The sequence below is a fragment of the Amyelois transitella genome, chromosome Z (assembly GCF_032362555.1).
Source record: "Amyelois transitella isolate CPQ chromosome Z, ilAmyTran1.1, whole genome shotgun sequence".
Classification (NCBI taxonomy): Eukaryota; Metazoa; Arthropoda; class Insecta; order Lepidoptera; family Pyralidae; genus Amyelois; species Amyelois transitella.
In genome coordinates this window covers 322,136-337,583 of record NC_083535.1, presented here as the reverse complement: position 1 = coordinate 337,583, position 15,448 = coordinate 322,136, and the positions used below count along the sequence as shown (strand labels likewise).

The 15,448-nt window shown below is 38.3% G+C and overlaps 1 protein-coding gene across 1 annotated transcript; it reads right to left on the bottom strand.

Annotated features, from left to right (window-relative positions):
- Positions 1 to 1,044: 1,044 nt before the first annotated feature.
- LOC106130530 (uncharacterized) lies at positions 1,045 to 14,704 on the bottom strand. Its single transcript, XM_013329383.2, has 3 exons — positions 14,598 to 14,704; positions 11,907 to 12,189; positions 1,045 to 2,233 (listed from the first exon to the last, which is right to left on the bottom strand). Exons 2-3 carry the CDS (start codon positions 12,183 to 12,185, stop codon positions 1,745 to 1,747), a joined length of 768 nt encoding a protein of 255 aa, XP_013184837.1. The 5' UTR covers positions 12,186 to 12,189; positions 14,598 to 14,704; the 3' UTR covers positions 1,045 to 1,744.
- Positions 14,705 to 15,448: the final 744 nt, after the last annotated feature.

Below are 15,448 nucleotides of genomic sequence, written 5' to 3'. Positions count from 1 at the left end.
TTCCGTTCCGTTGCCGTGTGGTTCCCCGTACCAACATAAAAAAGAATAGGACCACTCAATCACTTTCCTATGAATGTCGTAAAATGCGACTAAGAGATAGACTATAAGCCTAAACTTGGTATTGGGAAACATTATTTGAATCTAAATTCTATTATAAAGCCTAATAGCTGAACGTGGCCTGTCAGTCTTTTAAGGCTCTGTCTACCCCGCAAGGGGTATAGACGTGATTATATGGATGGATATATTATATATCTGTTGATATTATTGGCTAGTAATGACGAAAAAACGGCGAATTAAAATTTTAATTTAACAACAATAAGTAACGTGTAAGTATTAGTTGAGTGTGTCGTAGGAGACGATTAAGGTATTAAGCGAGAGGTAGGCAGTAGCACCTCCTACGCTGACATGACAACAAAGTCCAGATTCAGTAGACACTGCGGTCTGACTATGAGTCAAATCTCCCCCTTTCTGAGGAGGCCTTAGTCCAGTAGTGGACTTTTTTTTTGACGGTTAATGTAAGGATTAAGTAGTTAATTATCTTTTATACTGTATGTTCCCTTTTGATCCCATAATCTCTTTATCACTAATCCTTTCAGATGATGTAACATAGATAAACCGGGCTTAAATTGGAACATTATGATTATCTTGTGAATTTATTCTTTAGGTACCTACCTACCTATATTCTATTCCCCTGTTGGGCAAATTCGTCTCCCATTTCACGATCGTGATAGCTCGAGCGATGAAGCATCCTTATTACAATGTATCTAATCTCATATGGTGATTCCGTTATCAGAAACCTGTATAATGAGGCACCCCTCTTGCTTGTTAAATCTGACAGTTACCACGACACCCTCTGTACATGAGTCGAGAGGTACTTAAAGCACCATCTCTATAATCAAAAGTTAATAATTATAATTTTGGTGCACTAATTTTGGGCGCTTCGGCAAAAAAGAAAGATTTTTTTTATTTGAACATACCATCTACTGAGTTAATCGAGACGCCACGACTATAAACATTACAGTCACTCACAATAAAGTACAAAACTCAATATTGTTGACTTTATTCAATAAATACAGTAATTTCATAGAAATTTCCATTGGTTTCTTAGTACGCATCAAGTGAGCTCCGTTGAGCGAATACCAGAGGCCGAACACATTCCCGTGGCCCAATAACAATTTCCAATAACGCATGCCTATTAAAGGTTATAACAACATATAAAACTTGTCTAAAATCTATAAAAATATGTACTAAACATTTTAATTAACTTGAAAATATATGTATAAAAAAACAAGTTTATGATACACTTAGTGAAAAGGACGATACAGCGATTATCTGTCGGACGAGTATAAAATAAGTCGAGTATTATACAGCACAAATGCAGGACACCCCTAGCAAACAGACCCCCCACAGCAACTACACGATTATCTAAAACTTGGGTTTTAGAACGCAGAGTTTATCTCGGATCTTAAGGCGGGCTTCCGATCCTGTGACTTCGTGGATGCAGATGGTCTTTTCTTTTGATTGAAGGTCAAAGTTGCAGAAGCGTTAACATAGTTTTCAGAATGTTTTCTGGACATGGCTTGGCTTGGCTTGTTAATAAGTAAAAAAATTATGCTAATGAAAAAAGGAAGAGTTGGTGTCGTAGAGTATTCCACGGCTTCTTGTGGAATCCGTTGATCTAGTTCATCTGCATCAACGACTGCACCGGTGGCCGGAAGTCGGCCATGATGGTGTTTGCACGAGTTTAGAAGGTGACTTGTTTCTTCTCCCTCTCGGCGCGTATAGTGACCTTGGTGGCTGCGACTGAACTGCCCGAGTCTAAAGCGTCGCTGTCAGCCACCAGCGCACGGAGTCGCGCGGCGCGCTTCTCCCTGGCTGCACTTCTTTCATTGAGTTCCGTCATTTCATCTTCCAGATCTGTAAGACGTGCCCTTGTCACCTTAGCTCTCTGAGCCGCAGCACTTTCTTCATCACTCTTGAGAGCAGACCATTTTGTAAGTGAGTTCTCCTCATTGAGCCTGCGTGCGATGCGTTTTTCGGTGCGTTCCTCGTTCTCCTGTAGAGCACGTCTGGCGCCGCTGATCTCTGACGACCCGATGCCGACAGTCTCGAGGATTTTGTCGGAGATCTTGACACGGTTTTCGAGATTGGACAGAGAATTCTCGAAGTCGATGTCTTCTGCGAACCGAGATGTCTTCTTGCCGGCTCTGAGGCGTTTCAGTGACTCTGTGATCTGTGAAAGACAAGGGAAACTTTTAAGACCTTTTTTTAATATGAAAATTCATTCACGTATTGTTGAACATATTGAGACCGCATGACCGATGAACGTAAAAATAAAAACTTGGAGTGGCTTGTCATTTGAATTGGCAGGCCTATCAACTCCGGATCGGAGTCATCTATTTGCGGCTCATACCTCGGCTACGACATAAAGCACCGATGATAAAGAAACGTATCCCACATGTGAGTGGCTATGTCACAGATCAGAAATATTTTACTTGATTTATTTGGAAATAAAGCCGAATTTAATAGGTTACGTGTTTAAATAAAAAAAATCTATGAATCTGCAATATTTCTGAGTAAAACTACTTTAAATCTACTTAATTATAAATTAGCTTCACTTGTCTTCCCACAACAGTGTTATATTACAACATTATCAATAAACAAAATCTGATAAAGATTACTTGGGATGGAAAATTCAATATTCTGTAATCTCTTTACTTTGAAGATAACTTCAGATAATAGTTATTTTAATGCGAGTTCGTTGGAAGGGATCAGACGCTGTCTTTTTGAAGATTAACGGGAGGCCGTGGTTTCTCAAAAATATCTACGTCTTGCTTGCTTTTAATGATGCTATTAACTCACGGCCATTATTATTGACGTAACGAATTTAACATCGGTGTGTAGAAATTTTAAAAGTTTGAATACTTGACTAGTGGTCAGGTTGGTCAGATCTACTATTTCTTTTATGATTCTGATTAATTAAAAGCAACCTAATTTTTCATCACGACCTAACCGGTATCAAATGCAAGTCGTAACATTTAATTTTAAGCTAAAAATTACAACGTGATTGCTGTTTTTTTTATTTTCGTCCCCTAAAGCGTTGCAATATAGTCAGAACGGAAACTATTACAGAAAATGAAAGTTGAAAAACACAAAGTGCAATAACCAAAATAAAAAAAAAACACGCACACGAAAAATGATGTTAAATTAATTAAATAAAAAAAAAATAACTTTATTTATCACGGTTCGTTACTGTGCGCCAGTGAAATTAATAACTGTTGGGAAAATCTGATGCGGAAAGTTTTTCGCGCGGCGGCGGGAAAAAAATTCGCTTTTTAATTTTTGCGCTGTTGAAAAAAAAAAAAAGACAGAAAGTTCTCGCACAAAACATGAAAGGCTGCGTTGCATTGACGCTGCCGACGTTCAGCCGTGCCGCGGGGTATGTCGATTATTAAATAACTGACGCCGGCCCGGTGGGGGGGGTGCGGGCGGTGGGGGCAGCGGCCATTCCGCTTTCTGCTTTGTAACATATAGTAACTTGGGCTAATCTCACACGCTGATGGTATTCAGAGCTCGGGAACTTGCTTATAATTAACATATTTATACATAAATGTAATTACGTCTATATCCCTTGCGGGGTAGACAGAGCCAACTGTCTTGATAATACTGATAGGCCACGTTCAGCTAAGGTTTAGCTTACTGATAGAATTGAGATTCATATAAAGTGACAGATTGCTAGCCCGTCGTCTAAAAGAAGAATCCCAAATTTATAAGCCTATAACTTAGTCGCCTTTTACGACATCTATTGGAAAGAGATGGAGTGGTGCTACTCTTTTTTCTATTGGTGCCAGAAACCACACGGGACGAAAATCAAAAACCAAACTCAAAGCGTGAGAGCGTGAGCGTGAGTGAGGGCATCGGTTAGGGCTAAAACTAACGTAGGTAACTAAAGCATAACACTCGTCAAGAGAGATTGGTACCTAAATACTACTTCGTAGTCACTTTGGTACTGTCTACCCCCCAAAAGGATATAGATATGACAAAACGTATGCAAAAGTATGCATTAAGTGTAACATAATATAATTTCTCTGAACATAAATCAAATAATCAAGAACTTGTAAGACGAAATGGTACCCTTGGGATTAGGGGCGTCTAGTTGTAGCGGCTGTGAAGCCGGCTTTAGCTTAATACTTAGATCGATAACCTCTATACAACATACATACACAGAATCACTCCTATTTCCCGGGGGGATAGGCAGAGACGACATCTTTCCACTTGCCACCCTTGCATACCTTCTTCCGTTTGATCCAGAGTATAACTCTCTTTATACAAGCTCGGCGTTTTAGAGTTCTTTTGACCTGACCTTTTACCAAGACATTGGTCTTGGCTTTCCACTTTTAAGTTCATTCTCTCCAGCCAGCTGTGGCCAGCAGTCTTGAAAGACTGACAGGCCTCATTCAGCTGTTAGGCTTAATGATAGAATCGAGATTCAAATACTGACAGGTTTTTAGCCTATACATATTTAGTTATTAAAAGCCTTTCCCCTTTTCGCCTTTTACGACATCCATGGGAAAGAGATAGAGATGGTCCTTTTTTTCTTTAATATTGCCGGGAACCACACTACACTTTTTTTTTATCCTGTCACTATTATGTTATTCTCATAGCACCCTGTTTCTTAACCTATAACATTTTTTTAAATAAAATACTAATTTCAAGAGAGCAAAGACAATAGCTTATATATGTCTTTTGAAAGTACTAAAGTCAAAGATAAATTAAATGACTTTTAATTCAACCGAATTTTTGAACGGAACAGTTCTCAAACAACTCTCGGTAATAACGTTCTATACAGTGGAACATGAAATAAAAATGTTCAACTCACACACATTCAACTCGTACATTGGAATGCAAAATATTTTTCGCTTAGTATTTGTGTCGTACTTTAGCTGAACGGAATTTAAATTTAGACTTCTCATTGAAATTAAGTCTTTAATTAAATATGCTGAATACACAAACATTAAGGACGTCCTGGCAAAGGGTCAGGGCAAGAGTACCCGAAACCGCCGAGCTTGCATGAAGAGAGTTATGAATGTGGATGAAGCGAAGGAAGTATGCAGAGATCGTGGCAAGTGAAAATTTGTAGTCTCTGCCTAGCCCTCCGGGAAATAGGCGTGATTTTATGTATGTATGTACGGACATCAATATTTTGAAGAAAGCGGTCAACTTAATCAAGGTACCTCAACTTTTTCCATGGTCTTTTGAAAATAAATTATAGATTGGTAAAGGCAACTTTTATTCTTACACACAATCAGGTTTTTATATCTTACGGGCTTGACGGAGCGAAAAGTTCAACAAAGACTGAAACGCCACGTTCAGCTGTAAGACTTATGATAGAATTGAGAATCTTTAAGGTTTAAAGCAGAACCTCAACTTTATAAGCCTGTCCTTAGTGTCAGTTGATTTTAGTCGATTTAAATTTTCTAATAAAAATCTAAATTGTAATTTAATTTTTGCCTGTTCACGGGAATTTTTGACCTCGAACATTTGAACTCGGACAAATAATTAATACATACATACATACATATGGTCACGTCTATATCCCTTGCGGGGTAGTCAGAGCCAACAGTCTGGAAAAGACTGAATGGCCACGTTCAGATAGTGACAGGTTGCTAGCCTATCGCCTAAAAAAGAATCCCAAGTTTGTGAGCCTATCCCTTAGTCGCCTTTTACGACATCCATGGGAAAGAAATGGAGTGGTTCTATTATTTTTTGTATTGGTGCCGGGAACTATACGGCAAATAATTAATATTTTATAATATAACAATCGGTTATTTATTGTTCAGCCGCGAAAGGGTATCAAACGGACATTTGCATTTTTAGAATTCCTTAGTCCATACCTAAGCAAACCCAACGTATTTCCCTCTGGGTGCCTGGTCTGAGCGGTCACCTAGTTACAGATAAATTAATAAACTAATGTCAGTTTGTGGCGCAGTTCAAGTTTCCTGCAGTAAACGAGAAACTTACTAAATTCCCTATTTATCAGTTACACGGGATTTTGAGGGAACATTTCGTATCATGATATTCATGTTGTAATTAAATTAATAATATTTAGGATTCTTCTTTTAGGCAATAGGCCATCAACTTGTCGCTATTTGAATCTCGATCCCATTTAGCTGAGCGTGGCTTTGCAGTCTTTGCGAGACTATTGGCTCTGTCTACTCCGTAAGGCAGTAGTGTTAAGTTGAAATTGAAAAACTCTTTCCTAAAGGGTCGTTCTTAAAACTTTTCAATACATGAGTATCTTACAATGTTTATTTACTATAAGCTTCACATCAATAAAAAATCAATCTTAGAACCCTTTCCTCGCGTACCGGGGGTTAAAAGCGAGCCAGATTACACATAAAATCGGCGGGAGTGTAATAAAAAGTAATAAACTTGGCGACGAACAATTAGCACCGAGCCTTCAATCCAGCGATATGGCACAAAATATATAGAGTTACAGAATGAACACTCTTTGGAAGACCTCCACGTCAGTCTGCCACTTTTTAAACTTTCTGTAGATTATATTTATAAAACTGTTTAAATTCCACTGTACATTTTAACAAAGGTTTTGTTTTTAAAATAAACCGAAACGATATATTAAAAAAAAATTACAATTCATCAAAATCAATAATCAAATCAAGAAAAGCTAAAGACTCCTTTTGTTTTCATGAGGTTCACAATAGCATTCTTTGTTTTTTTTACTTGGACTATTTTAATCATCAATAACTAATACAAATCTATGTGTAATTTGTCCAAGACTCCAGGGCTATTGTGACGACGGATAAATATTTGTAACCTCATTAATTTGTATCGGTGTTCTCGAATAATTGACAAATATTGGTTCAGTCAGTCTGCGTCGGAGTAAGTACTGATGTCAGCTTAATTTAAATTCCATTTACACTACACGTCCACGCCTGGTGATGGAGAGCGGAAAAAGGGGGCGAGTCTGTGTCGAAGAGGGGACGAGACTTTTACACGGGTACTTACATATAGTCACGTCTATATACCTTGCGGGAGTAGACTGAGCTAACAGTGTTGAAAGCACTGACTCCACTCTCAGCTGTATAATTATGGAATTGAGATTTAGTGAAAGTGAGAGATGTGTGAGCGAGAAGAGTGAGATTAATAGTGAATAGTTGCTAGTTCATCGCCTGAAATAAGAATCTCAAGTTTTTTAGCCTATCCCTAAGTCTGATGTAAGTTTATTAGTTTGAATGTACATATATAAACAAAAGAAGTATGCATGGAAACATCCCATTCTGTGCCTAGATCTTTGATACAAAGGCATGATTACATGTTTGTATTAGGAATCCTTTCAGCCCAAAGGGCAATTGGTGCGTACCTTGAACACATTGAATGGAAACATTCAAACGGATGTCAGGTAGACGCAGTCAGTCGCAACAGATGCATCTGAGAATTCTGTTAACTGTATGTAGAAATTCCGAGGATCAATCGAGGCATGCTGCTGAGGCAGGAATGTTATAGAGAATAGCTTTATTGAGAGTGGCTCGGAGCGCCTGCCTTTATATTGCGAGCGATATTTAGAATTCACGAGCGTGGAGTATGTGGCGGAGTGATTACGGCTTGATAGTGAGAGGACCAGGTTCGAATTAGAAAATAGTCTTTTAGGAGAACAGGCTGTATGACATGTCGAGACAGCAATAGAAAATAAAACAAAATGGAGGTCGATAAGTTAGTCCTAGGTATTTAGAAAATCAGTCTTGTTTCATAACTATACATACATACATAAAATCACGCCTCTTTCCCGGAGGGGTAGGCAGAGACTACCTCTTTCCACTTGCCACGATCCCTGATGAATATCATATATATATCCATATATCCCTTTCATAACTATAACTATTATTATTAAGGTAGTTTCATATCTGACTGAGTCATCAGACACCGAAATCATCTTCCTGATGACAGTTAAGTCTTGCTGGACCTTCGAGAGAAGAACGAGGTTTCCTCACGAGGTTTTCCAACGCCGTGAGAAAATCGCATAACAATGGACATAGTAGGATTTGAAACTACGCTCAACATTATTATTCTGATTTCTGTGGCAATATTTGATACTAGCACCTGCCCGCGAGTTTGTTCGCCGTAAAAGTTCACTAAACAGCTGAAGCCCTTTGAAGGGGTAGGGGGATAATTTTCTTGTATTAGGTATACAAGCCTTTTCTTAAGTTGGACCAAGCTTAATACATCTGAGAAAACTGAATTCAAATCGGAGAAAAAGTTATTGCGTGATACGAGTACAGACATACAGACATAAATTGCCAATAGAAAAAAGAATAGGACCATTCTATCTCTTTTTCATGGATGCCGTAAAAGACGACTAAGGCATAGCCTTGTAAACCTTGGATTCTTTTGGGCGATGGGCAACCTTTCACTATTTGAATCTCAATTGTTTTATAAAGCCAAACAGCTGAATATGTAATTGTATGTATGAATAATATGGAAGAGGAACGAAAAAAGACGAATTCTTTTTTATCACGTCTCGTATTCGGACGCTGGACACATCATTATTTATAGGCCGACCTACATGAACTAAAAATAAATCATTACGCCACTATTTGATATAGTAAATAAGCGGGCGTGAATGAAAGGAATGATGTGTTTTCAAAACAACATATGAAACGACATATTTAATTCACACTGCCTACTATGTTTTGATACCGATACGCTTACGAATACTTTTTAAATCAAAAGTAATCATACTCGTACATACATACATAAATCACGCCTCTTTCCCGGAGGGGTAGGCAGAGACCACATCTTTCCACTTGCCACGATCGCAGCACACTTCTTTCGCTTCATCCACATTCATAACTCTCTTCATGCAAACTCGGCGGTTTCGGGTACTCTTGACCAGACCTTATGTTAGAACATCTCCGATTTGTTCGAGGTACGTTCGTCTAGGCCTTCCCACTTCATTCAATCTGTTTACATTCATCCTCTCGACATGAACAAACCATCTAAGCATTCCCTTTTCTATACAAACATACATACATATGTCACGTCTATATCCCTTGCGGGGTAGACAGAGCCAATAGTCTTGAAATGACTGAATGGCCACGGTTAGCTATTTGGCTTAATGATAGAATTGAGATTCAAATAGTGACAGGTTGCTAGCCCATCGCCTAAATAGGAATCCCAAGTTTGTAAGCCTATCCCTTAGTCGCATCTTACGACATCCATGGGAAAGAGATGGAGCGGTCCTATTCTTTTTTGCATTGGTGCCGGGAACCACACCACTACCTTTTCTATTCCTGTCACTATATCTTCTTTCGCATCACAACATTTAATCAAAAGTTATCGCGCTGTTTAGTTTCGTCCCGCACTGTAGAAAAGCTTTTACTTGATATATTTTTTATTTCAAACACACATTGCACATTTATTGTCACGTGTTTATCCCTAACGGTGTAGACAGAGGCATTAATAAAGGCCGCCTTTCAGTTTATATGTAGTTTTTATTTCGTTTATAATTGGTAAATATTGTCAACCAATCAATGAATTAGAAAACCTATTGTACTCTGTACTGCCGTGTACTTCAGAATAGAACCACTCCATATCTTTCCCATGGAGGTCGTAAAAGGCGACTAAGGGATAGCCAAATACACTTGGGATTTCTCTTATAGGCGATGAGCTTGCAACCTAGGTTGCAAGCTCTCAAATAGTGACAGCTGTCACTATTTGATTCTTAATTCCATCATAATGCCGTACAGCTGAACGTGACCTTTCGATCTTTAAAGACTGTCGGCTCTGTCTAGCCCGCAAGTGATATAGATGTGACTCTATGTATGTAGTTGTTGAAACTACACGACTAGATTTATACTTCACCGATCAGCTGATACAAATTCCTTTAGTGCATCCTTATACAGTAAGATGCCTCATAATGTACGTGTCATTCAGTAAATCACCTAATTATAAATGTTACTCACTTGTATCGCCTATTTATAGAGATGGTAGTAATCCAATTTGGCATCAGATTTGTTTATTTTTGTCCATTACACGTATTTTAGTCGACATTCATGCCTCGTGTTTTGGTTACAAAATAAATGATACTTCAAAGATATAAACGGACCTGCCGTCACCTGCGGTTGCTACTTTGTAAGCCACATAGCTGTTTATTCACTGTCTACTCACAAAAAGCTGAACGGGAAAGCTTTCAGTTTTATAAGCGATGCGACATGTTTGTGGGGAACCGCAAAGGAGAGCCATTACCTTCAACCGAGTATCGCAAGCGGAATTATTCAATTCAGTTCCAGCGGTATTCCAGAAATTAACCCGTCCGTACCAACGAACTCCGGGATTATTAATTTCACATAAAAGATGATTCAACCTCGGAGTCCGAGAATTGAAACTAAAAAAAAAATTATCGCAAATGCAATGAAAGCTTTGAAAACAACCGCGCAAAAGTGGATTAATTACATATTCCTGAACTTTCATCGGAGTCAGGGGCGGACGAATAAAAAATGAAAACGAGACTCGATACGAAGGTATTTGTATTCAGTATTGATCTGCAAGTTCGGACGGACAAGGCGACTAAAGGATAGGCTTACAAACTTGGGATTCTTTTTAGGCGATGGGTTAGCAAACTGTCACTATTTGAATCTCAATTCTATCATTAAGCCAATAAGCTGAACGTGGCCATTCTTCTCAGGACTGTTGGCTCTGTCTACCCCGCATGGGATACAGACGTGACCATATGTATGTATGTTTTACGGACAAATCGATCATTCTCCCGGCGTGCCCGGCCGCTGACTGTCCAAATTGAAATGCATTTGTTCACATAACGGTTTAGTTCGCTTTTTTAAGAGTTGTCCAATGTGTGCGGCGGCAGATGGAATTGAATATAAAATCGAACGAACAGTGGGCATAGGAAAGTAGATCTTCTTCGATAGGTTACATACAGACATACAATCACGTCTATATCCCTTGCGGGGTGGACAGAGTTAACAGTTTTGAAAAGATTGATAGGCCTCGCTCAACTGTTTTACTCGATGATTGAATTAAGATTAAAATAGTCACAGGTTTCTGACCTACAAGATGAATCCCGTTTATAGACCTACCACTTAGTCGCCTTTTACGACAATCATGGGAAGGAGATGGAGGGGTTCTTTATTTTTTATCGGTGCCGGGAACCACACGGCACTCGATAGATCAATTATACGAAAGTCGTGTATATTTCTGTGTATCCCAATATTTCTAAAAATTCTATTCAAGTCTACCTAAGGAACACAGCTGTGCCCGGATGAAAATATACCTAATTATTACCTTTTTAGGATGGAATTTCACCAAACGCTCTATAGATTCGGCTGGCCATGTTTCTGTCAGTCAGTCACTAAGTGGGTTACGGAAGTTTATATTGTTCGTATGTCCTGTATTGTGTATGTTGATCATAACATCTAAATCTCTACACTCGTGTATATCAAACGCAAAATAGGTAGTTGTTTGTTTGTTTTCTATAAATTATCTGCATCATATGGTCCTCGGCACCAGTAAATAAAAAGAATAGGACAACTGCTTCTCTCGACTCTCTTCTCTGGACGTCGTAAAAGGCGACTAAGGGATATGATTATAGAATTGGCATGATTTTTTTCGGCGATGGGCTAGCACTTTATTTAAATGGAAAGGCTCTCAAAGGCTTGACATAGGCATGACTCTATGACCGTTAAGACTTGACTTACCCAATTCAGGTGCATAGTCAAAAGCTCTAGAGAGGTCACTATGTAACCAGGGTCAACGCTAGGAAGAAGTTTGGTTTATGGTCGCAATAGGATTTGATCCTGAGAATTTGCTGTTTAATTCAGTTTCACCCCCGTCTTCCAAATAACATCATAAATATATATTAAAAAAAAACTCACATCTTCAGAAAACTCGTCCTCTTCAAAGGCTGAAGACAAAGGCCTGCCTCTCTGCGCACGCGCACCTCTAGAGTCGAACAGTTCGTCGTGCAACACGTCGTCGTCCAGAGCGGACCTGATGCGGTTCTCCACGTCGGCCCGGATCCTCTCCCGGTCCGGCTCCGGCCCCCGGACCGTCTTCCCGTCCAGCCGGTCCAGGACTGGCCGGTAGTAGCTCTCCCCCTTGTTGTAATTGCAGTCATAGACGCGCGTGCGCCGGGTCCTTCCCACTCGGCTCATGGTTCTGTAATTATTAATGATTTATCTGGATACATTATCTATGTAAGTACAGCTCAGTTGTGCCGTGTGGTTCCCGGCACTAATACAAAAAAGAATAGAACCACTCCATCTCTTTCCCATGGATGTCGTCAAAGGCGACTAAGGGATAGGCTTACAAACTTGGGATTCTTTTTTAGACGATGGGTTAGCAACCTGCCACTATTTTTTATCTCAATTCTTTCATTAAGCTAAATAGCTGAACGCGGCCATTCAGTCTTTTCAAGACTGGTGGCTCTGTCTGACCCGCAAGGAATATAGACGTGACCATATGTTTGTATGTATGTACAGCTCAGTTTTGGTCGACTGATGAGGATGCCATATGACGTAAAGTCCACCTGTCGATAAAGTAAGATCAGTGGCTGGTGTCCTCTCGCTTGTAAGAAGAATATCAAATTTATAAGCTTCTCCCTTGATTGATGTTTACACTCCGCTTGAGGTAAGAAGTCGCTGGAAAACGCTATGTATTCTTCATTACTAAACTAGTTTTAAAGTTTGGAACGTGAAATTTGCTAAAGAAGATCCCAATAGTAAAAGAATTGTCACTGTGATGAATTACATCTTTGAAAGTTGGTGGATGCCAAGGAAATATTTCTGATGATTTCAAGCAAATCTGATGAATAGCTAATAGTAAACGTCCACAGCATTAATTTAGCTCAACAAGAGCTATAAATTTATACCTTATAGTTGCTTATTTATAAACACTCGGCCATTTATAGGTCCTGATAGATGATAATAAGAATACACATGGGTTCGCTTCGTGTGAAAACCTGATTCACCCAATCCAGAATCCATGGTTAAAGGCATATTCAGGGCTCCTCTCCAGAGTGGTGAGGATGCAATCGGGACTGAAGAAGAAGAATATGTTGCATACAGCATCCCAAAGAGATGATAAATATTTATTTATATAAGTGTTCTTATATTTATGTAGGATTTTATATATTTTATTTATGTATGTTTATCATTAATTTATTGGAATTTAATTGATTATTGTAACGCATCTTCAATATTTTTTAAATGCGCTGCCTCTTTGGATTTTACTTTTAATTTTGTTTGACTAAAACAAATCCCAATTGGGATAAATCCACCATTGAACATATTCTTCTAAATCCAAGTCTTTTTTATGTGCAATAAAGAGTTTCCAAACATAGAAACAAAAACATATATTTGAATATATGAACTTTTAACTAATGTCATTAGGTTAACAATCTTTATTATTGTTGATTTTCAACTGCATCGATCAAAAAGGAGGAGTTAGAAGTCGTCCTAATCTAGAAATATAATAAATAAATAAGTCAATGTCTACCATTAGGACTATTATTTCTATGGTTCACACACGCGGGCTAAGCTTCACCACAGATTATCATCTCTTAAAGGCCTTATTAATGAAGTCGAAGACCGAACAATGTCGAGATATATATAAAAGAAATACAACGAGCGTTGAGGGTCGCACGATTTAGTTTACGAAACTATACTAGTGTAAGCACGATCAATTAATTGATTAGACCCTTCGGTCTAATTTCTATTGAAATTATCTGTGCAAAGAAAAATAATGCCTAGATAATACGATGTAAAGATTACTCAATTTATACTGTCAGCCTTTGATGTAATTATCAACTGGACATATAACAAACTTCCTGTTTACAGAGCTTTTAATAAACTTCATTGAAATTACGTCAGAGCTCACATAAACAACGCGAGAAACAGGCACGATGGAATTCCGAAACAAAACGTAACATCCCAACGGATCATTACGTGCTAATCTAAAATTAAAAATAGATTGGTATCTACACAGCAATAGTCCTAGGTATACTGGCCATGATGAACAAAGTTAACCTACTAACTATAAAACAATTCTTGGCATCGAATCTAGGAATACACTACTAACGATTTTGTATTGAATACGCAATGGTCATAAAATTGTTAAGATTGTCGCAGAATATGATCTAAACGTTGAGCGTATTGTATCAAAAAAAAAGTTATTGTAGGCAACAATACTACAACACAAAGAAATGATAATAATCGTATGCTATCAGAACGCTTCTCTTATAAACAAGCCGCCGCTGTATTTGTTTCGACCGTCGAGCAGTCGAACACTTTGAAAATAGAATTCGCAAACATTCGATATGGGGATATTTATAGTGCCGAAAACCCGGTTTTTGTTCAACACGAACGTATTGTGATATGCACTATGTGAATCTTGAACGACACATCTAAAAATACCTATTCCGAATTCAAATGCATGAAGTGTGACTGAAAAGAATGTGAAGTAAAAAAAATTAGGTTGTTTTAGAAATTAGAACGTCGCACAGCAAAATGAAGAGTTATGAAAAGAATTCGCAATAAAAAATAAAGATGAAAAAAAAATGGACTGACCTGGTAGCGTGTATAAGCGTCGAAGGGAAAGATGGTACTGGACAGACGAGAGGCGAGTGTTAGGTGAGCCAGAGACGTGTGGGTGAGACTATGTTTAACCGTGAGCCACACAGAAATAATACTGAGTTTTGTTTCGAACGATTTCCTTGTCGGAAAAGAGACGCCTGCGCTTCGGCAACTGTAGCGGACTTCCGAAATATCGCCGACGATGATTCCAGACCTTTTTTTGAGGTCACGAATTTGAAGTTCATGGAAAATATGTTGGAAAGAATGGTTTCCATTACGATGTCTCTGTTAAGTTATTGGTCAAAGTTCGTGCTGTAATCAGACATAATAGTAATACTCAGAATTGAGTTCACAGTTATTAATGGGTTTCCATTGCAAACTATGATTACAAACTTTCTTTTAGTTTATCAGAATGTTGATAATCGGAAATTATAAAAAAAAAAACAAAAAAACACGGTTCGATAAAGATAAATAAAATACATAAAGAATAAAAATTAACTAGTCAAATGATAAAAATCTACTTAAAGTGTTGAAACTACAGAAATTTGTTGAGGCTATATTATTTCAAGTCCTTTGGTTGAAATGAATGGTAAAAGACTCAAAAGTCAGGTCGAGTAAAGAACGTATTAAAATGAAATGAATACCAAAGTATTTTGCACTAATTGGTCCTCTGACATTTATGCTCTAAACTATGAGCGGTCTGAAGAGCTTACTTGTTCTTTTTAATAGACTCCAATAAAGAGGTTCTCAGCTCGACTTTTCGGTTCAAAATTGAATCAGCCAATTTGATTCTGTTGTTCTGAGACTAATCTGCCTAGCCCTCCAGGAAACAGGCGTGTTTTTGA

What these genes read in the sequence shown, in the direction of transcription:
- LOC106130530 (XM_013329383.2), bottom strand. Translation starts at nt 12,185, where the DNA reads ATGAGCCGAGTGGGAAGGACCCGGCGCACGCGCGTCTATGACTGCAAT. An exon ending in AGGACGAGTTTTCTGAAGAT is followed by an intron (nt 2,234 to 11,906) that starts GTGAGTTTTTTT and finishes TGTCTTTCACAG; the next exon opens with ATCACAGAGTCACTGAAACG.